The sequence below is a fragment of the Acanthochromis polyacanthus genome, chromosome 8, assembly GCF_021347895.1.
Source record: "Acanthochromis polyacanthus isolate Apoly-LR-REF ecotype Palm Island chromosome 8, KAUST_Apoly_ChrSc, whole genome shotgun sequence".
In the NCBI taxonomy this organism is placed as follows: domain Eukaryota; kingdom Metazoa; phylum Chordata; class Actinopteri; family Pomacentridae; genus Acanthochromis; species Acanthochromis polyacanthus.
The window spans coordinates 38,155,800-38,179,670 of record NC_067120.1 but is presented as its reverse complement, the minus strand read 5'-3'; the positions used below and the strand labels follow the sequence as shown (position 1 = coordinate 38,179,670).

Here is a 23,871-nt window from a genome sequence, read left to right as displayed (position 1 = left end):
TCTGTATAGACAGTGACTCAGTAGCCGGAGACCCCCGCAGCTTCCACCGGGCCCCTCCTCCTGCTGCCGCCGCCGGGACCCGCCCTCCGTCCGGCCTGTATGACCAGCAGCCCCCGCCCCGCCGCTTCCAGTCCGCTCGGCGGTGCGCAGCCTCTGGCCACGTCTCAACCGGAGCAGCGTCACCGAGCACCGCGGCGCACCGGCTCCGCGTCCCGGCAGCACGAAGCAGCACCGAGCCGAAGGTAAGAGAACCGGCAGAGAAAAGAAAAAAAAAAACAAAACTGTTAAAACCACCGGGAAGAGCCGAGCTGAAGCCCCGCCGGTCGGTCGGTGCTCCTCGGCTGGACCGTTTGTTCTGGAACTACTTTCTGGGGACAAACTCTGCGACGCACTTTGCATCTAAAGCGTCCAGAAAAGAACCGGAGAACCGGACGGAGCCTAGAACTGGACCGGTACCGTGCTGAGGATCCTGCTGGAGGGTCTGGAGCGTCCGTTAAACCTCCGTTAATCGGTTAGAACCAACAGAGTTTCTCCGTTTACCGATCGTCAACTGCAGCTTTATTCTCTTTCCTCACCGCAGGAAAGTAACGGAGTACTTTCACTCGAGTACATCTTCAGGTACTTGTACTTCAGTATTTACAATTTTAAAGATAATAATTAAACATTTTAAAAAATGGATAAAAAAGTCGACTTTATAAATTTAGATCAGCTTTTAATTTGAATATTGGTTGTATTTACAGTTATTTAAGGGTCGTTAACAGTAATGGAAAGTAACTAAGTACTTTTACTCGAGTACATCTTCAGGTACTTGTACTTCAGTATTTACAATTTTAAAGATAATAATTAAACATTTTAAAAAATGGATAAAAAAGTCGAATTTATAAATTTAGATCAGCTTTTAATTTGAATATTGGTTGTATTTACAGTTATTTAAGGGTCGTTAACAGTAATGGAAAGTAACTAAGTACTTTTACTCGAGTACATCTTCAGGTACTTGTGCTTTACTTGAATATTTCAATACTTTATTATTAACTTTTTAAATTATTTTCAGCAGCACACTCTTAGAAAATAATTAAATGGATTAAAAATTAAAATGTATTGATTTATGTAAACTTTTAATTTGAAATCTGTTTGTATTTGCATAATAATGTTGCATAAATTTGTCACAGTTTACAGATTAAACTCAAATTACTGCAGTAGTTGATATAAAGCTTAATTTTAGTTTAATTAACTTGGCAACTTAATCATCTTGAGTTCAGAAATGACAGTTTCTTCCTGTATTTTAACGTATTCAGACAGTTTTAAACATTCAAAATAAAAAATACATTTGATTGTAGAGAAAAAATAATTTCTAAAAGTCATCATGGTTTATTGGTTGAATTTAATTTAATTAAAAGTCATTTAACTCTAATTTTACTATTATTACATGGTTTTGAAAAAAATGCTGCTTTAATCTTACTGATATTAATCTAATCAAAGAAATTACAAGATTATTTAATTTTTATGAAAAAATCTGCTTTATTCTTTTTAATTCTAATATAATACAGGGCGGGGAAGCAAAAATGTCCTGTCAGGTAAAAACAACTATAAATGGGTATAACTTTTTTATTCTTTGGAATTTTGAACTGATTTCTTGAAGAACACAAATTTAAAGCTTTCAGAACATGTTTATTCGATCTGTCCTCCATCAGCCATGATGAAGGCCTCGATACAGGCTCTGAAAGAGGCACAGGCCCTCCTGATATCCTCCTTGGGGTAGGCCTCCCATTCCCTGGAGAAAGCAGCCTTTAAGTAAATCCATATTGGCATAAGGGGTGGCATTAGTCCTCAACTCAATGGCGCCCCATCAGAAAAAATCCAGGGGGTTTAGATCAGGTGAGCTCGGGGGCCAAATGCCTTTGGACCAGAAGTTCTCCATATTCTACTTACAGAACTTTTGGACCTTGATTGATGTGTGAGCAGGAGCCCCGTCTTGCTGCCACACATAGCTGTTGTCAGGGTAGGTGGCCTTCAGCCAGGGCAAAACGGTGTATCTCAGAACTTTGTAGCACACATCAGCCCCAATTTTCTGATCTGGCTTGAAGAAGTAGGGGGGCATCTTATTGCCATCTGAGCCCAAGACTCCCAGGACCATCTGGAGATCTCTTGGTGCCCAAACTGGATTGTCTGGCATGCTGGATGCGGTGAATGGTCCTCTCACTGATGCCAACAATCTTGGCAATGTCCTTCTGAGGGATCTGGGCATCCAGGAGATCACAAACCCTGTTGCGTTTTGCTTGTTGCTTGCTCGTTTCACAATGCACCAAGGTCTGACAAATATTAAAAAGATTGGTTAAAGGTAAGGAACTTTGATTTTAATTATTGTTTTGATTTCCCTCACCGTTTGGGCAGGACATTCACATTTGTCAATACCACCCTGTATAGAAATTCAAAAAATTATATTTTTTATGAAAAATCTGCATTATTGTTATTATTATTAATGTAATATAGAAATTACCAGATAATTAATTTTTGAAGAAATCTGCTGCCTTATTATTATTAATATTAATAAAATTTTAAACTAAGATTGTGAATATTATTAATTTACTGTTTGAAGGTAGTTGCGGTTGAGCCCTTTACACTGGACTTAATCACTCACTCCTCCATAAACTTCAGTTGGTTCAAAACGCAACAGCACGTCTCATCTCCAACTCCTCAAAACACTCGCACATCACCCCGGTCCTTCAAGCGCTCCACTGGCTTCCGATGCACCTTAGAGTCCGGTACAAGGTCCTATTGTTCGTGTTTATGGCCATAAACAGGCGTGCCCCTGCCTACATCTCAGAGCTGTTGGCAATTTACCAACCCGACAGGACACTACGCTCATCTAACAACATCTCTTTGGTTGTCCCCAGGGCAAGATATAGAAAGTTTGGTGACCGCTCTTTTGCCGTTCTTGGCCCTAAGCTTTGGAACTCTCTTCCATCGCACTTGCAGTCTATTTCTAAATTAAATGTTTTAAATGTCGTCTGAAAACGCACTTGTTCCGTGTAGCGTTTGACGCTTAGCTTCTTTTAGAACTGTGTGTTTCTTAAAATGCTTTTACTTATTTATTTTATTTTACTCTGTTAAGCGCCTTGTGCTCCTTTTGGCTGTTGGAAGGCGCTTTATAAATAAAATTTAATTGATTGATTGATTTTAGTTCCATATTGTGGATCGTTGGCAGTAGTTTTAAAGTATCTGAGTACATTTACTGAAGTACTGCACTTAACTGCAGTTTTGAGGTGCTTGTACTACGTTTAGGTATTTAAATTTCCTGATACTTTCTCCTGACAGCTTTAGTTACTTTACAAATTCACATTATTTAATTTTTATTAAGATATTTCTCAAATTATCGCCTCGTTAAATGTGTAGATTTGCTAGTTTAAAAAAAAATAAAGTTCACAATTTCCGGTTCATTTGTGCTTTTACGAATAATAACGGCAGTTTTTCTCAGTTTAAACTCTAAAAAACATCTGTGCGTTTAAAAAATACACATTATTAGAGCTGGTTTAGCAGCGTTTAGCTCTTCTGTGGTGGTTTGTCGTCTCTTTGCGGTCGTTTTGTGGCGGTGAAAAGTACATTTACTCGAGTACTGCACTTAAATCTGGAGGTACTTTTACTTTACTTGAGTATTTCTATGCTGTGCTGTCCTTCACATCTCACAGGAAAAAGTGAACCTCCGTTTTTCTAGTTTTAATTTTAGTCGACAGAAACAATAAATAATAAAACCAGATTTTTTTTAAGTAGGGCTGAACTTTAACGACTAAATTATGATAATTAATTAATTACAGAAAAAAACGGGCGTTAAAAAAATAAAAATGCATTTAATCACACTTTTCTCACCAGAACTCTGATGAACACTCCAGCCCAGTAGGGGGCGCTAATGAACCTAAAGTCTGTTTTCAGCCATGAAGAAGTACAGCTGAACTGAGTGATGTCAAGAAAGGCTGCTAAACGGTTTAAACTGCAGAATTAAACGCTGATTTTGCACAACACATCTTCATTTTAGGAAAGTCGGTTTGAAGTTTCCAAGATTTCCAACTAAAACACCCAAAAACTGACATTTTTGCTTCAGTATAATCAAAAATCTAATATACACAGTGAATAACGGCCTGATTTGTGACTTTACAGCTGCAGCTCTACTAAATTTGAACTAAAAATCTTGTCATTTACAGTAGCATCAGATGTTTTCTGCAGTAAATGTTTGAAAAATTGACTTTTTATAGCACATGTGGCCTGATGGAAGCAGTGTAAAGGGTTAAAACTGCAGAACTAAATGGTAATTTTGCACCAAAGCATCTTCATTTCAAGGAAAGTCAGTTTATACTTTCCAAGATTTCCAACTTAAACACTCAAAAACTGACATTTCTGCTTCCATATAATCAAAAGTGTGACCTACACAGTGAATAGCATCCTGATTTCTGACTTTTCAGCTGCACCTATACTAAATTCTAACTAAAAATGTTGTTATTTGCAGTAGCATCAGATGTTTTCTGTAGTAAATGTTTGGAAAATGCATTTCTATAGCAGATTCAACCTAATGGAGAGGCCGCAAAAGGGTTAAAACTGCAGAGTTTAAAGCTGTTTGTGCACATTTTTGCTTGAATATTATCAAAAATGCGACTTGCAGAGTAAAATACGGCCTGATTTTAGACTTCACAGCTGCAACTTTACTAAATTCAAACTAAAATCTTATTCACGGTAGCACCAAATGTTTTCTTGAGTAAATGTTTCAGAATTCTATTTTTATAGCAAATGCAGCCTGGTGGAAGCAGTGCAAAGGATTACTGCAGAATTAAACGCTAATTTTGAACGTTTTTGCTTCCGTAATTAAAAAATGCAGCTTTCAGAGTGAATAACAGTCTAAGTTCTGACTTTACAGCTGCAATTCTACTAAATTCTAACTAAAAACCTTGTTATTTACAGTAGCATCAGATGTTTTCTTCTGTAAATGATAAATGCATTTCTATAGCAGATTCAACCTGATGGAGAGGCTGCTAAACGATTAAAAGTAAAGAATTTAAAGCTAATTTACACATTTTTGTTTAATATTATCAAAAATGCGATTTGCAGAATAAAATACAGCCTGATTTCTGACTTTGTCGCTACAACTCTACTAAATTTTAACTCAAAATGTTGTTATTTGCAGCAGCACCAGATGTTTTCTGCAGTAAATGTTTGGAAAATGCATTTCTCTAATAGATGCAACCAAACAGAGAGGCTGCTAAACGGTCAAAAGTGCAGAATTAAACACTAATTTTTAAATAAATCAGTGAAGAGCGACAGAACGTGCAGCTTTAGAGCCGTCTTGGTTCTGCAGGTCTCTGGAGGTTTGACACTCGGTGACTCGGCTCATAATAAACTCCGGAAGCAGGACGAGGTGGTGGAGGCGACTCGAGCACATTGTGTTCTGAACGTTCTGAGCCTACAGGAGCCTTCTGCCTCTCTGCAGAACGAAGAAACAGCCGTTTAGCAGCCTCCTGTCTTCATGTCAGGGATAATTTATGACAAAAAAGACCAAAAAAAACAACGAAAACAAGACAAAATATTACAAAGCGAGAAACAAAATGACAAAAAAATGAGACACCAAACAAAACAAAAAAGGATCAAAACATTTGACAAAAAGTTAGAAAGCGACTAAAAAGTGGATAAACGACACAAACATGACAAAAACGAGAAACAAAGCGACAAAAACATGAAACAAAAGTCAAACAAAAAATGACAAAAGACGAAATGTTACAAAAATGAGACGCAAGATGATTAAAGAACAATGATTATTCTAGTATTTTTCTTTATGATCAAAACATAAAATGCCAGGAAATTGTTGAAAACTGTCCTAAAATGTATTGATTTGTCCAGAAAACTGATTAAACTGTCCTAAAATGTATTGATTTGTCCAGAAAAATTAAAAACCTGCCCTAAAATGTATTTATTTGTCCAGAAAACCGATTAAACTGTCCTAAAATGTATTGATTTGTCCAGAAAAATTAAAAAGCTGCCCTAAAATGTCTTAATTTGTCCAAATATATTCCGTTTACCATCGCAGAGGAGGAACGAAACCAAAAAATATTCACATTGAAGAAGCTGGAATCAGACAATTACAGCACTGACTGTCATCAAATAATCTAATTAATGTGTTTTTGTGTATTGATTTACAGTCCAGCTCAGACTGTTTTTATCGCTGATAAATTCACTTCATCGTTCGTACTTTTTCAAAGCTCTTGACTCTGCTCATTTAAATGAAACTAACGACTCTGAAGAACAGTTTAGTGTCTCTTTAGTGGCTCTCATTCAGTCACTTTCTCTCACTCTGAAGTGTTTAGTGTTTTAACTAGAGGGACAGAGCGAGGAGGACTGTCCGGCTGAGAGGTTTATTTTTCCTGTGAGCAGCTGCACAACATCCTGAAACAAACCCTGAGAGACTGCAGGACAGTTTGTGAACACATCAGCACAACGACTAACGCCAGCTAAACGCTGATCAAGTGTAAAAGTCTGCAGCCGGTGCAGCTTCTTATGCAGCAGCGTTCTTCAGGAAATGATTTCTTGCCGGTTATTTTTGAAACAAACCTTTGAACCTAATAGAAACTCCCGGTTCTAACCGAGAAGTGTCAACTCATCTTAGTTCAGCTTCCACATTCAGCCTAATTTGATCTCCAGTGACCAATAAAATCACAGCATAATAACCTATAAACTCCAAATGTTTCCTTTTTTTAGTGCAAAAATGTACATGTTCATGTAAACGTTCACATTTAAGGAATTATCTTTTTACAAAACCTTACAAACAACTTTAAAATTCTTAAGAAAAAGAACTTCAATTTCAACAACATTCATCCTCAGTTTATCATTTCCACATTACAACTTCCAGATCACAGTGTCTACAAAGAAACAACATTTAGTCACAGGAAGGTGAAACTGAACTATTTAGTTTTATACTTAATGATCAAAATGACAAAATATTACAAAAACGAGACACAAAACGGCAAAAAATGAGACAAATGACACAAAATAAAAAGGAGACAAAAATCTTAGAAAGCAACAAAAAAAGGACAAATGACAAAAATTAGACAACAAATGACAAAAGCGAGAAACAAAACAACTAAAAAATAGAATAACAACATAAGCGAGACAAAAAGGAAATGACAAAAGTTAGACAAAAAACAACAAAAACAAGACAAAATATTACAAAAACAAGACACAAAAGTGAGAAACAAAATGACAAAAAATGAGAAACGGCACGAAGCAAAACAAAAAGAGACAAAAACTTGGACAAAATTAATGAAAGTAAGAAACAAAACAACTAAAAAATAAACTAACAACACAAGCGACACAAAAAGGAAACAGAAAACAAGACAAATGACAAAAGTCAGACAAAAGATAAAAAACAACAGAAACAAAACTAAATATTTCAAAAATGAAACACAAAATGACAGAAACTTATTACTCCTTGGAACTTGACTTGGGAGTTAACTTTAGACTTATTCGTCTTGACTTGGGACTTGCTTGTCTTGTCTGTGGACTCCATTTGAGACTTTCTGGTCTTGGTTTCCTGTTTGATTTGGTACTTCTTGGACTAAACTTCAGTGGTAGTGGTCTTGACTCTGGACTTAGAATAGTTGGGTATTGTTGGTCTTGACTTGGAACCTGCTGGTCCTGACTTAGGAGTAGTTGTTCTTGACTTGAGACTTGTTGGTCTTGGTTTGTATTTTGATTTAAGACTTCTTGGAACGAGCTTCAGAGATAGTGGATAGTGGTCCAGACTTTTTACTTTTTTCTTGACTGTTTTCCATCAGTCACTTTGTCCTCTTGGTCAGCAGTAACAGCTAGCTAAATATCTAGCTTCTGGTGCTGAGAAAAAGCTAACATTAGCGTGGATTAGCAACCTTGTTACTGTGATCAGAGTAGGGTTAGCAAACAACAAATAAAACATGGAATAAAAATGCTACCATTGATGTGTGAGCTGAGCCAGTCAATCCTTTGATAGTTTATTACCTGTTATTGATGAATATGGAGCAGAAAACTGTACAAGAGGGTTAATTTTTCAAACATTTTGAAACTCAAATGTCCTCCAATTCTGGATTGACCCATTTAGCTCAAAAAGACGAATGTTGTGTATCACAGAACTGACCGCTCTGCTCCACTCTGTTCTTATCATGTCAGTTTAAAAAAAAAACAGCATCAAATCATTTAATATGCTACAAATACTAGCTTTTTGTGTAAATTCAACATTAATTTAGGCTAAAAAGGCTAACAGTGCACAATTAGCTAAGATAACCTGCAGATTTTTTACAATTTCCATCCAGCATAAGTTTCTTTAATTGAATTCAATCCTACAAAGATGCACCAGCAAAGTCACGTTTCATCGGCTGCATGTGTTGCTGCCCTAAAAGCAGATGTAAACCAACATGGACGTGGTTCTGTCTGCACATGTGATGCATTAAATCCATATGTACATTAGGTCACTGGTTTCAGGCCTAAGTTCTGGGCTGCATGTGAGAATGGATCAGCACATTTCCACCATAGTGGTACTCAAAGTTTCTGACAATATGTCTGAAAAAAATCACAAGAAACTTCGGATTGAACCTGTTCTACCACCTGATCCGCAGTCGGTTAGAATCTAGTAGGTCGTTGTAATCAAGGCATGTTAACCTCAAAAGTCTCAGAACCTCCATCAGGATGTAGAAAGTTGTACTTAAACCACATTAGAGATCGATTACTAATTCATAGTAATTGTTTAAAAGTTGCATCCCTAATAGTGACAGTTTTCCAGAACTTTACAATTCTCTTCCTCAAGACTGAAACTCAACCCATACGTTTTCTTAATTCTGCAGGTTACTGAGACAATGATTCAGAATTTTCATCCCAAATGTCCTGCTCTTCCTTTAGAACACCTTTGCATCAGTACACTCATTGTACATGAGATTGAATTAACCCAAAAGTACGTGAAGTGTTTCTTATCCAGGAAAACGGTGTCGGTTTTGGACTTGGTATCAGCAGACACTAAATATTAAATGACTCGGATCAGGATATCTCTAATGTGATGGTTTATTTACGACCAGCGGGGATACAGGTGAGGAATCCGTCTTTGTTTGCCAACATGTTTATTAGAAATAAGATGAGTTTTGTTCCCGTTGTTTGACGTCGCTGACTGGAAGGTTGTATCCTTATCAAAGGTGGATCATGGGACAGTGTTTGATATGCTGTAAAACTGGTTTAGGGATTAGATCACGATAACCTTTACGAGTTGTTTTCTCTCACAGCGTTGGAGTGTTTTGGGTAAATAACTGGATGGAAACTGGATAGAGTGAGACGTGAGCAATAGCAGCTGTAGACGGAGGAGGAGGGGGGAGGAGGAAAGAAAGAGGAGGACGGATCCGTCACGAAGTCGGCTGTTTGCTTTTGTCTCCCGAGGGTCTGGAGGTGAGCGGCTCGTGTCGGGGCTTGCTCGGTAAGAGCAGCACATGGCTAGCATGGTTGAGCGGTGATCTCCCATGACACTTCGTCTCTTTTATTTCCACAACTCGGCGCTTTCAACCTGCTTCTCTGACAGATGTTTTGCCAGAAAAATGTTCATCTTTCTCACTGAATCCTGAGAAACTTCAAGGCATGAAGAGGATTAGATCATTCTGGACAGTGGATTTTCATGTTTCCTGCCTTTCAGACGGAGCACATGTGGACAGCAGCTTTTTACATTCATTTCTGTACTTTATCTTCCTCTTCACCTGCATATTTATTCTATCAGGTGATAATTAAATGACATTTAAAGCCATCTAAGTGCTGTACACATTGTCACGCAGGCAGCAACAAAAATATATGTAAAAAACAACATCAGTTACAGCTGAGATCATTAATATCGTCACTAATAAACCCCTACGGTACGCATTTTTGCACCAAAAATGGCATTAAAGTAAACTTATTAGCATTAAATTGAATGATTTCAAGCTGAAACAGAAAAGAGATTTGTTTCTGATTCGCTAAAATGTTTCTGCGTCATCATTTTATTTCCATTTATTTCAAAAAAGGAGTGAAACTGCTTCTGTAAATTCAACATTACCCAATCATTTCAAGTTCTGCGATGTTATTTTTATAGATATTTTAACGCTGTTTAATGACCACAACTAAGCGATGCACAGTGACATGATTGAATAAAATATATCAGTTGTAGTTGCAAAATCTTCTGTCTGATTGTTGATTTAACTCCTAAAAATGCATTAGAATTACACATTTAGAGTTTTTTTCCCCCATGAAAATAAACCGATTTTGTGGACATTGACTGGATTTGTTCTGTAGGTTTGGAACTTTGGAAGTCTGAATCTGTGTTTTTGAGACAAGGTGGAAACACTAAACCATGGTGTCGACTGGTTATTTCTTACTTACTTACTTACTTTCTGGTTTATTTAGTCGGGACAGTGCATATTAATGGACAGTACATGCATGATGTAATGTAAATATGCCGGAATTGGCATGCATGCTAAATTTCATCCGTAGTCCCCAACAAAAAACATAAAAAACACTCAATACAATACAAGGAACAATAAGAGACATTGAACATGTGCAAACATGCATATACTCCTAAATATGTTTATTTCACTCTTCTATGGTCTTCTAACATATAAAAAAAACACTATATGAGCATGTGAACAAGGTAAAAACTTAATTTGCATTGAAAATTCTTAAACCTGTTAAGTTTTAAAGGCGTGTTTTGTTTAAAAAAATCACCAAAATGGCACAGTTCATCTAACGAGAAACTGTAAATAAAAAAAAAAAAGAATCATGGGATTTGAAATTTTCAGACGGTCCTTGAACGTTTCATGTGTGACCTGCAGTTCTGCCGGGAAAAATAACCAATTCCAAATAACCAAATTTGTCAAAAATACACAGTTTACACCAGATCCTGTAAGGAAAAGATAGATTTTCAACTTTGGCTTGGTGCTGCTACTAACAGAACATGTGGTTCTGTTAGAAAAATGGACTAAATTTAAGCTTAAAATTGAAGAGTTCATTTGCAAAATTTGATAAATTTTCAGAAAAGAATTTTCATTTTTGTACAGGATCTGATCTCTGTAAATATTTTATTTTTACAAGCATGTAGCACAAAGTGATTTTCCTGACATGTTGCAATTAAAGAGTTCATTTGCAAAAACAGGTAACTCTGTTTTCAGAAAACTTTTTTTTTATTGTTTACTTGAGATAATATCAATCAAACTGAAGTTGAGTGTATTGACTCAGTAGTAAAATACATGACAAAATAGAGAAAAAATACATTATTAGTGTTATTATTATCTCAAGTAAACAATAAAAAATGAGTTTTCTGAAAACAGAGTTACCTGTTTTTGCAAATGAACTCTTTAATTGCAACATGTCAGGAAAATCACTTTGTGCTACATGCTTGTAAAAATAAAACATTTACAGAGATCAGATCCTGTACAAAAATGAAAATTCTTTGGTATAAAGTAAATGCAGCATGTCTCAGAAACAGTGAACAGAGGAGCAAGTTGTTGGAAGATACATTCAGCATGGAGAAACATTTCTTCATTGTTCTGTTTCCAGAGAGCTGCAGGAATTTATATTGTAGTGAAAAATGTGACAGGAGCCAACAACTACCAGGTGTTTAGAGGGTTAAATGTCTTTCACGAGCAAAAAAATTCCCTTAAATAACCTGAATATGTTAAATCTGACGTCTGTTTAGCAGGAAGCCAGCATCAGGTGTCTCCTTCCAGATTACATCAGAGAGGAATGAATTAACGCTGACGTCACGTCTGAATGTTTCTTTCACAACCAAAACCACACCTGCTGCTGTTTTTAACATTTACTGACATCCAGCGACAGAAATGCAGTAAAACTCAGATTAGAACTGGGAGAGCTGACATGCAGGAAGCTTCGTCACGACTGGTTTTCCTTCCTTCTAATATCTCAGCAGCTCTTCCTGCAGATCAGTGCCAATAATGATGAATGTGTGGTTTTACTGTTAAAAAAACGCCATTTTTTTTCCTTTTTCTCTCTCACATTTTCCCTGTTTTGGTCAATTATAGATAATAATGAATAAAATAACAGAAAATGATAATAATAATTTACATGTTAAGCTTAGAACACTGTAAATAGTGTCTAAGAAAAAAATGTCTTTTTGAAAATGGTTATTCATGATCGTAAAATTGTGGAAATTCACTGTATTTAAATCAGCAAAAACTACAACTACACATATTTGTAGTTATTTGGAAAAAATAAGTATATTAAAGAATAAAACTTATAAATAATTTTTAGAAATAAAACTGTTGTTTTAGAGAAATCTAAAAAAAAAGTACACCATTACTATATTTTTTACTCTAAGCTTTTATTTATTTTTGGCCTTATATATTATGATTTATGGATAATGTAAAGAGGTGGGCCTGGGATCTTTCTGCATGGAGTTTGCATGTTCTCCCTGTGCATGTGTGGGTTTTCTCCGGGTACTCCAGCTTCCTCTCACAGTCCAAAAACATGCTGAGGTTAATTGGTTACTCTAAATTGTCTGTAGGTGTGAATGTGAGTGTGACTGTGTGTCTGTATATGTAGCCCTGTGACAGACTGGTGACCTGTCCAGGGTGTCCCCTGTCTTCACCCGAGTCAGCTGGGATAGACTCCAGCACCCCCCATGACCCTAGTGAGGATAAAGCGGTGTATAGAGAATGGATGGATGGATGAATGGATGGATGGATGGAAAATGTAAAGACTTGTAACTGTAATTATTTTCATTATTTTACTGTTTTTTAACAGATTTGTCCTATTTTGTTAGATTACCAATGACATTTAGTAAATCACAGAAAAAATAGTTATTATTTTATATGTTAACCATAAAAAATATACAGAAATTGTAAATTATGTCCATATAAAAAATTAGTAATATTAATTTGGTGTTTTACAGCATAACATTAGTTTTGTTGAATGTACATCAGCAAAATATAGTAATTTCATGGATGTTTGTCAATGTTTTCACAGTTTTTACCTTTTTTGTTACATTGCACTGTAAAAACAAATATTGTGTTTCACAATATTAAATTTTACTGATTTAAATTAAGAGAATAGCACATTTTCAAGTCTAATTTTGGTTAATTTTTTAAAAATTAAATTCAGTAAGTAATGTCCACATCGGAAACAGCATTAATAATTTGCTCTTCTACAGTGTGTGACCATAGAATTACTATTTTGCTGAATTTAAATCAGCAAAACAAACAACAAAGTAACGCTCAGCCGGGGCCTTGTGAGTATCCCCACACCCACCCTCTCACCCGGGGTAACTCCAGAGAAGGAGTGAGTCCAACCCCTCTTCAGAATTTTGATTCTGGAACCCTTGCTGTGTGTGAAGCAGGTATTGCACCACCTCCCTCACCAGCTCAGGTTCCTTCCCCGCCAGTGAGGTGACGTTCCACGTCCCCAGAGCTAGTCTACGCCACCAGGGGGCGGTGCACCTAGATGCCCACTCCTGCCTACTGCCTGGTACACATAGCACCCGACCCCAATTTCTTGCCCGTTGGGTGGTGTGCCCACTGGGCGGTGCCCCATGTTACTTTTTCGGGCTGTGCCCGGCCGAGCCCCATGGGGCCCCAAGGCTCGGCCACCAGGTGCTCTCTTTCAAGCTTCTCCTCAAACCTGGCTCCAGGGAGACGCCCCGGTTTCCGTGATCTGGGCGAGGTGGCAGCTTTCCTTTTGTGTTTTCATCCAGACTTTCTGAATCCCTCTTTGTCTGGTCCAAAGGGAGCTGTGTTGTCCCTCCCTCAGGACCAGTTTGCCTTGGTCCTGAGGGAGGGACAACACAGCTCCCAGGATCATAGGGACACTCACACCCCTCAACCATGATAAGGTGGCCCACTTTGTTGGAGTTCACCCCGGAGAACAAAAGGGTCACCTCTCAGCGACTTCATGTTGTGGAGAGGAAAATTCTGATTGTTGTCTGTGCGTATGCTCCAAACAGCAGTTCAGAGTATTCGGCGTTCTAGGAGTCTCTGAGTGGTGTCCTGGAGGGGGTACCATCTGGGAACTCCACAGTTCTCCTGGGGGATTTCAACGCTCACGTAGGCAACAATGGAGAAACCTGGAGGGGGTTGCTTAGGAGGAACGGTGCGCCCGATCTGAACCCGAGTGGTATTCTGTTATTGGGCTTCTGTGCTAGTAATAGATTGTCCATGACAAACACATGTTCAAGTATGAGGTTACTCATAAGTGTACCTGGTACCAGAGCACTTTAGATTAAAGGTCAATGATCAACTTCATAATGGTATCATCAGACCTTTGGCCATATGTTTTGGACACTCGGGTGAAGAAAGGTGCAGAGCTGTCAACTGATCACCACCTGGCGGTGAGTTGGATCTGATGGTGGGGAAGACTGCCGGACAGACCTGGTAAACCCAAGCGTGTAGTGAGGGTGAACTGGGAACGTCTGATGGAGGACCCTGTCCATGGAGTTTTCAATTCCCACCTCCGGAAGAGTTTCTCCTGCATCGTGGGGGAGGTTGGGGACATGGAATCTGAATGGGCAATGTTCAAAGCCTCCATTACAGAGGCGGTATTAGGAGCTGGTGCCTTCCACGGCAGCAACCCAAAACCCACTGGTGGACACCAGTGGTGAGGAAAGCTGTCAGGCTAAAAAAGGAGGCTTTTTGGGCCTGGCTGGCTCGCGGGTCACCTGAAGCAGCTGACATATACCGGACGGCCAAACGGCCTGCAGCTGCGGCAGTTGTGGAAGCTTAAACTTGGGTGTGGGAGGAGTTCCGGGAGGCTATGGAGAAGGATTTTTGGTTTGCCTCAAGGAAGTTCTGGCAAACTGTTCGACGCCTCAGGAAAGGGAGACGGAGCTTTGTTCAGGCTGTGTACAGTCGAGGTGAAGAACTGCTGACCCATACTGGGACATTGTCAGGCAGTGGAAAGAGCACTTCGAGGAACTCCTGAAGCCTGTAAACATGTCCTCTGTGGAGGAGGCAGAGCCTGAAGACTCGGGGGAATCTTTGTCCATATCTGTAGCAGAGGCCTCCGAGGTAGTTAAGAAGCTCCTTCGTGGCAAGGTGCCAGGTGTGGACGAGATCCACCCTGAGATGCTGAAGACTCTGGACATTGTTGGACTGTCTTGGCTGACATGTCTATACACATTCGCATGAGCATCGGGTACGATACCTGTGGAGTGGCAGACTGGGGTGGTGGTTCACATTTTCAAAAAGGGGGACTGGAGAGTGTGTGCCAACTACAGGTGTATCGCACTTCTCAGCCTTCCCGGCTGGGAAAGTTTACTCTAGGGTGCTGGAAGGGAGGCTCCGACCGATTGTTGAACTTAGAATTCAGGAGGAACAATGCAGATTCCGTCCCGGCCATGGAACAGCGGACCAGCTCTGTACTCTTGCGGAGCTGTTGAGGAGGTCATGGGAGTTCGACCTGCCAGTCTACATGTGCTTTGTGGATCTGGAGAAGGCCTATGGCTGTGACCCCTGAGGGGCTCTGTGGGGAGTACTGCGGAAGTATGAGGTACCAGGCTCGTTGATATGAGCTATTCGGTCCCTGTACAACCAAAGTGAGAGCTGTGTCCGCATACTTGGCACAAAGTCAGACACGTTTCCAGTGGGTGTTGGATTCCACCAAGGCTGCCCCTTGTCTCCGATCCAGTTTGTGGTGTTCATGGACAGGATCTCAAGACGCAGTTGGGGTGAGGAGGGTGACTGATTTGGGGGCGTCAGGATCGCATCTCTGCGTTTTGCAGATGATGTGGTTCTGTTGGCTTCCTTAGATCATGACCTTCAGCAGCGGTTTGCAGCCGAGTGTGAAGCAGTGGGGATGTGGATCAGCACCCCCAAGTCTGAGGCCATGGTTCTCTGCCAGAAACCGGTGGATTGCTCCCTCTGGGGTGGGGGGAGTTGCTTCCTCAAAGACAGGAGTTCCAGTATCTCAGGATCTTGTTCACAAGTGATGTGAAAATGGAGCGCAAGATGGACAGACGGATTGGTGCAGCATCAGCAATAATGCGGATGTTGTACCAAACCGTCGTGGTGAAGAGGGAGCTGAGCCGCAAGGCAAAGAATTCCTTTGGAGGTTTTTGAAACACGACTGCCTGGGAGGAGACCCCGGGGAAGACCCAGAACCCGCTGGAAGGATTATATATCTCGTCTAGCCTGGGAATGCCTTGGGATCCCCCAGGAAGAGCTGGAAAGCATTGCTGGGAAGAGGAACATCTGGAATGACCTACTTCGTCTGCTGCGGCCGCGACCCAGCTCCAGATTAGGGGAAGAAAGTGGATGAATGTATGGATATATGTATGGATCAGCAAAACTAATAATTTGACAGATATTTGTCAATATTTTCACTGTTTTACCTTTTGTCTTTCTCTCAGATGTACATTGCTTTAGATTAAAGCTTCTGCGATATAAAATTGTAAAATTGTTTTGGGGTTAAACCACTTTATTCCCTTCAGCTATAGACCACATTGATCATGTGACCAGAAATAACAGTCTGTGGAATCTGTGACTTCTTTCCTCTAGAGTGTAGCCGTTTGCTTTTTAAGTCCTTCTGTCTGGAGAAATGTAAAACTGAGTAATGTGGATACTGGAAAAAGTGAATTCCAAGTAGAATTCTGAATTGTAGAACCCTGCATGTCTGCTCAAACATTTACATTTGTGTTTTTATCTGTTTTCTCTGCAGCCGAGGCGACTCTCAGCTCCCCCAGACATCGACCAGCAGCCTCCATGATGCCACGCTGCAGAGTAAACCTCAGCACAATGATCTTCCTGGTCATCCTGCAGGGGGCGGCGGTGGTGCTGTTCTGCGGCTGGTACGTCCAGCTCAGCCCTTGTGGCTCCGCCCCCTCCAACGGCAAAGTCCACGTCCTGCTGCTGTCGTCATGGCGATCGGGCTCATCCTTCTTGGGCCAGGTGTTCAGCCAGCACCCATCCGTCTTCTACCTCATGGAGCCGGCGTGGCACGTTTGGACCCGGCTGCAGAAACCCGGCGCCCGGTCGCTCCGCATGGCGGTGAGGGATCTGCTGCGGAGCGTCTTCCAGTGCGACCTCTCCGTGATGGAGGCCTACCTGCCAGAGCGCTACAACGTCTCCTCCTTGTTCATGTGGAGCCACAGCCGGGCCCTTTGCTCACCGCCGGCTTGTATGTTGACGCCACGAAATCAGTTCAGCAACCAGACTCAGTGCATGCAGCGCTGCGACACTCAGGGCCTGCAGCGAGCTGAGGAGGCCTGCAACACCTACAGCCACGTGGTGCTGAAGGAGGTGCGCTTTTTCGAGCTGGAATCTCTTTACCCCCTTCTGCAGGACCCCAGCCTGGATCTCCGCATCATCCACCTGGTCCGGGACCCCCGGGCGGTGGTCCGGTCCAGGGAGGAGTCGGCCAAAGCCTTTGTGAGCGATAATGCCGTGGTGTTGGAGCAGCGCAGCATCCCAGCCGGCGAGGTGCAGTACCAGGTCATGCAGGAGATCTGCCGCAGCCATGTGCGCATCAACGAGCGTGCCGTCCTGAAGCCGCCTCCATTTCTGAAGGGCCGCTACAAGATGGTGCGCTACGAGGACTTGGCGCTCAACCCGCTGGAGGAGATCATCGCCATGTACGAGTTTGTGGGTCTGGAGATGACGCAGCAGCTGGAGGAATGGATCTACCGGGTGACCCACGGGAAGGGCAAAGGAAGCAGGAAGGAGGCGTTCAAAATCACGTCACGAAACGCTGCCGACGTGTCTCAGGCGTGGCGCACAATGCTGCCACACAGCAAAGTCAAACGCATCCAGGAGGTGTGCAAAGGCGCCATGTCACTGCTCGGCTACAGGACAGTCAACAGCGATAAAGAGCAGAAAAGACTCGACATAGATCTGCTGGTGCCTCGGGAGCCTTATCAGTTTAGCTGGTTACCGGCCAAAACACAGCGTCCTGGCAAAAGATAGAACATTAAGACTCTAAACGGGACTGAAGTGTTTGTTTTGTTTTGACTCCATCGACTTTACGATTCTAGAAAGGCCAGTTCATGCTTTCTGCATCCTGGTGCGCTCACTGGATTCCATTCAGAACACAACAGATTTTTATCAATCGGTCGCATTTCCTGTCATACAGTAACTCGGAGAAACACTTCTGAACGGCTGTAACTTTGCATTTTACCAGGATACAGCAGCAGGTTTCAGATTTCCCTACAGCACCGTGTCAGTAAATATTCTCGAGGGGTTTCCAGCAGTGGGCCGACGTAGCACGAGATATCTGGAGAATTTACAACTTTTCATCTTGTTTGGCATCGACTCCTTCAGTTCTGTTTAAGAATATTTATCATGCTGTGAGTGATCTCTCCCTGATATTTTAAAGTTATTATTTGTTTGGCTTTACTAGACAGGTTAGTAGAGAGGCAGACAGGAAAGCAGGGAGAAGACCTGCAGCAAAGGACCATAAGAGGGAATTAAACCCAAACCACTGCATCAGTAATTGTAGCCCCTGTTCATGGATCACCCACTCAACCAGCTGAGCTATCTGGATGCCCACCTGTCCTCATATTTGAGCTCCATTTGTTTTCTCTGTCACATATTTTGGACTTCAAGCGGAAGCAGAAAGCATGAATCGGCCTCAAGACTCTACCGGTACCACAGTCTGATCCACTGTACGAATGGAGAGAACACCGGCTGGAGGCTTATGGTTGAAGTTTGGTGTTGACTAAAAGTCTTTTTGCTGTCAGATGCAAATGTCAGGTGTTGTTGTGAAACTATACGTTTTGCATTTGCATGGCATAGTAAACAAGAAAAGCAGTCAGACAGCACAGTCCTCTACCAAGGTTGTTCATTCCCCCATGTGGCATTTTTAGGAATGCAGCATTTGTTTATCAGTTATTGATGATCAGGAATCACGGCAACATAAAATGTGGCCATTTAACATACAGTCATGGAAACAATGATCAGACCGCCCTTGTTTTCTTCAGTTTCTTGTTCATTTTAATGCCTGGTACAACTAAAGGTACATTTGTTTGGACAAATATAATGATAACAACAGTTGCTCTTCAGAGCTGATATCAGACATGTTCCATGGTTTTCTTGACAATAACCAAAACCACTTAAGTTCTTCCATCAATAGCTATGCCATTGTTCTGCAAAAAACAGCTTCCAGTCTGTTTTAGTCACAGGATCCACACAGGAGTTAGAACTTGATTGCATAACCATTGTTTCTGATGACTGCAGCCATGCATCTCTTCATGCTCTCCACCAGCTTCTGACGTTGTTCTACTCTCACAGCAGCCCATTCCTGTTGCACAAATTCAAACAAATTTACGTTGTTTCTGGGCTTGCAGTTCTCTATTTTGCATTTGATGATTTTCCACAGGTTTTCAATTGGTATATAGCCGTGTGCTAAGGGGCATTGTCTTATTGGAAAATTCAGTCATTGGAGGGAGGAAGGAGTTTTCCAGCTGAGTGTTTTCAAGAGTAGCCGCAAACATGACCTGGTTCATTTGCCCTGTTCCACCCAGACTGAAACAACCCCAGATGGTCACTGATCCACCCCCATGTTTTACTGTAGGGGCAGACAGTCTGGTTTGTAGCTTCTCCAGGCTTCCTCCTAACCAGTAAGTTGTCCAGAGTGGGCATCAATTGAAAACTGGATTCATCCCTGAAGAGAACCTTAGTCCAATCATCAACAGTCCAATCCTTGTGATCCCAGCAAACAGTAACCGGGCTTTTCTCTGGCTTTCCTTGATGAAGGGCTTCTTCCGTGCAGTGGGAACCTGCAGGAACAGTCCCTACAGGTTCCCACATCCCCAAAGCAAACAGGAAGTTAGTGCAGTTGGAAAAAGGCTAATTTTACTTTAAAAATGGCTACAATTGCTGTTTTTTTAGATGTTGCTTTTTATCTTTTAGTTAATCCAGTAAGCATTCAGCCCTGCCCTTTTAAAGAAGTACCTTTCTCAGAGTCGGTACTTTTTTGTCTTTTTCTTCCTGCAGAGGAAAACTGAAAGTACAGCAACTTTAAAGATGAGACTTGCAGAGCTAAATGTTGCTAACTGGTGTTTTTTAACCACCAATTCAGAAGTCCCTACAATGGAGTAGGAACTTTTTTCTGTCTTAAAAAAGTTCCATAGGGACAGTTCCTTCAGTGAAAAACAACTTATTTCTTTTACTTTTGGGTTGACTGCTACCATTTCTGTTTTCTTTATTTTCTCCAAGTTTAACCAGCAGGCGTTGAGTCTTTCCAGTTCATCAGAAGTACCTTACTCAGAGTTAGTACTGTTTTCCACCCCAGTAACAGGTTGTAAAAGTTCCTGCAGTGGAAGACTGCCTCTTCTGAAAATTTGTAGTCCTGAATCTTGTAAAACGGTACTGTTATGATTTTAAATCAGTGTCGAACAGAGAGTTTTAGGGTGGCTCAGAAGTATCTTCCTTGGATTAGGAACTTTTTTCTGCCCTAAAAGAGGCTCTATAGGAACCGTTCCTGCAGGTTCCCACGGCCCCAGAACAAACAAGAAGTTAGTGCAGACAAAGAAAGGTAAATTTTACATTACGGATGGCTACAATTGAGTCTTTCTGGTTCGTCAGAAGTACCTTCCTCAGAGTCAGTGTTTTTTCTGCCTCAGAAACAGGTTATAAAAGTTCCTGCAGTGGAAAACTGCCTTTTCTGAAGTTATGGAAACTTTTGTTTCTGTTTGTAGTCCTGAATCTTGTATACTGGTGCTGTGATGTTTTTAAATCAATCAGTGTTGAGCAGAGAGTTTCAGGGCCAATCAGGAGTACCTAACATGGAATAGGAACTTTTTCTGCTCCAAAAGAGGTTCTATAGGTACAGTTCCTGCAGGTTCCTGCTACTCTGTGCAGTGAAAACGACTTTTTGCTGTATGTTGTATCAGAATATGTTGTGAATTTTACTTTACTGATCGTATTTTTGAGAGAAGATTCCCAGAACTGCTTGTTGCAGTGGAGCTTGTTGTCTTTCCCTGGAATAGGAACATTTTTCAGCCTTTGAAAAGGTTCTACAGGAATGATTAAAACTGCCTCTGAACAACCTGCTGGTTCCTGCAGTTACACCTCCAGGATAAAATGTATTATAGTCCTTATTAGTCACATGGCCTCACATGCAAATAATTCATCTGGAAATGTCATGTGATAACTACATTTGTGGGACAAGCACAGAGAGCTTGTTTTTCTTGTTTCAAAATGCTGCGTAGCTTCTGTTTTCCTCTGCACACAGTGAGTCTGGGTTTAAACGGCGGCTCTGCAGGTCTGCAGGATGTTTGGTGGATCTGCCGCCGTCAGGCACAAATAATCTGAACTCCCCTCATTTGGTGGCTCATTGTTTCAGCCGGGCGTCCTGCCAGCGTCCCTGAAGGCCGACCGAGTCTCTGAGACGCTCAGGAAGCACTTTTACTTTTACTCTGGTGGTTTATTTCTGCATGACTTTATATTCCTGGGTTTATTATTTTAAAAAATGCTCTTTTAACCATCACAGAAACATCATTAGTGACTTAAACACTCATAATGACATTCAAATAAATTTTTTATAGCAATAAATCACTTACTGAAGTTGTTAGCATTGTTAGCTGAAGCTAGCATAGAGACACGTTAAATACATTTGTGATTTTTGTGGCATCTTTTTGCCACAAACTTTTTTCTAGTGAAGATTTTGCAAAGTAAAGTCACAAATGAATGTATTTTTACAGATTAGAGCTCTATTAAAAACTTTATTAAACCAGCAGTGAATTTAAATGTTTTTATGTCACATATTAGTAGTTTTTTTATACTATTGATTTAAAACCTGTATTTCTGTGATAGTTTAGTTTATTGAGCAGCTCTAACCTCCAGACAGCAGGGGGCGCTGCAGGGAATCAGCATCTCCTTTATCCTCCAGGTGTTCTTGGTCAGAGTTGGATCATTTTACTCCTTCAGCAGGTAACAAATAAACCCTTTAACTCACACATTTAACGATTATTTTCTGCTGCAGGAGAATCTTTATCCATCTAAGTGCCTCAAACTCTAACTTATTGTTCTGGTTTTAATGTTTAAAGTTGATTTTTTTTTTTGCTCTTTCTGCTGTGAGAGTGGATTTTTTTTCCACCTGGTTCAGTGTGAACGTGCTTCTGGAGCTCCCAGTGTCTTTATTTATCTTTGTTTACAGGATTTTTGCAGTTTTTGTGTGTTTTAATTGATTCTGCCGATAAACTAAATGTGTTTTGCGTAGTTTGATGGAAACATTTAGTGAGTAGTTGAATCATGTTGATTTGATTAGAGTTAAATTAACTACTGACCGCTGTCTGTGTTTAGATTCTCTGACTGTTTTATGATGACATTTTAATTCATCTGTGTTTGGAAGGACAATATTAAAGCATCGGGGTGCACTGGAGGGTTAATTATTAAACACTGAACAAAACCTGCTTTTTAATTTCATTTTTCTGCAAAGTATTGTTTAATATTCAAGATATGTTGATTTAGGGTGTATTTTTTTTTTCAAATTTAGTAACTTAAATCTGAACTAATACTTTTTTTATGTTGACAAAGCATCAAATAAGCATGTGTGATGTGAAAAAAGATGAAAATATTTAATTAATTGCCAATTAATTTGAGTCATTTTTAAAGAACAACTCTAAATTCTCATTCTTCAGCTTCTTAAATGTGAATATTTTCTGGTTTCTATTCCTCCTCTGTGACAGTAAACTGAATATTATTGGATTGTGGACAAAATAAGACTTTTTTTAAAAAAAATAAACATCACTTGTCATTGTTGATCATATTCTGACATTTTAGAGACCAAAACCTTCTTGATTAATTGAATGATCAGAAATGAAAACAATCATTAGTTGCAGCCTTTTCCTGCAGTTTTTATTTAATGTTATTAAGAAATGATCTGTATTTATGACCAAAATTAAAGTGAGAAGTTAAATCAGGTTGATTTACATCTTCAGCGCCAAAATAAAAGCATCAAAGCTCAGTAGTTTCCCCTTAATGTGGACTGTAATGGTAAATGGTTGTATTTATATCGCGCTTTTATCCAAAGCGCTTTACAGGATACGTCACATTCACACATTCACACATTCATGGCGGAAGCTGCCATGCAAGGCACTAACCACGACCCATCAGGAGCAATTAGGGGTTAGGTGTCTTGCTCAGGGACACCTCGACATGAGCTCGACGGGCCGGGGGATAGAACCGCAGCCCTCCGGTTGTGAGACGGCCCACTGAGCTATGCCGCCCCCTGTTAGTTTTTATATCATCTTTATGTGAATCAAACCCTACTTTTTAGTCCATTATTCTACAAAATACTGTAATATGCTAGATTTATGTTGTGTTTTTAACAAATTTATAAACGTAAAGCTGCATTAATCCATATTTTTTATATTGACAAAGCATCAAATGATCATGTGTGATGTGAAAAAAAAAAGGTTTCTGCACATCCCTTCAGCTCTGCTGTTAAACTGTTGAATTAATCTGCAGATATTTCGGTATTTTTAGCATCTTCCAGCTGATTTCTGGTGTTTTTTGGCCTCCAGCGTCTCTGTTTGGGTTCATTGTGTCGCCAGCAGCAGGAGGCAGCAGCTGTTCTCTGATAAACTCTCCTCACTCCCATTGTCCTGCTGCAGAACGACGGATTTCAGAAGGATGGACTTAAGAAATTAGCAGAGAGATACACAAAACAACCAGAAGAGCATGTAAAATGATCATAGAGACACACAAAGTGGGCATAAAAGAATTTTTAAAATACAGTAAAGTGACAAAAAATTACAACAAAAAACTAAAAACTGTGTAATGTAAGCATTTAAATTAAATTTGCACCATAAATCATGTTGATTTACATCTTCAGCGCCAAAATAAAAGCATCAAGGCTCAGCAGTTTCCCCTAAATGTGGACTGGAGGGTCAATTTTTATGTTCTATATGAATCA

General features: G+C 40.3%; 1 protein-coding gene across 2 annotated transcripts; it reads left to right on the top strand.

Annotated features, from left to right (window-relative positions):
• The first annotated feature begins 123 nt into the window (after positions 1 to 123).
• On the top strand, positions 124 to 22,715 carry LOC110966676 (carbohydrate sulfotransferase 6-like). Of its 2 annotated transcripts, none has more exons than XM_051951828.1 (2): positions 124 to 242; positions 16,675 to 22,715. In XM_051951828.1, the coding sequence occupies exon 2, from the start codon at positions 16,719 to 16,721 to the stop codon at positions 17,916 to 17,918; it is 1,200 nt and encodes a 399-aa protein (XP_051807788.1). In that variant the 5' UTR covers positions 124 to 242; positions 16,675 to 16,718; the 3' UTR covers positions 17,919 to 22,715. The 2 variants fall into 2 exon arrangements, with proteins under 2 accessions (XP_051807788.1, XP_051807789.1); XM_051951829.1 differs by lacking the exon at positions 124 to 242 and adding an exon at positions 267 to 618.
• The last annotated feature ends 1,156 nt before the right edge of the window (positions 22,716 to 23,871 follow it).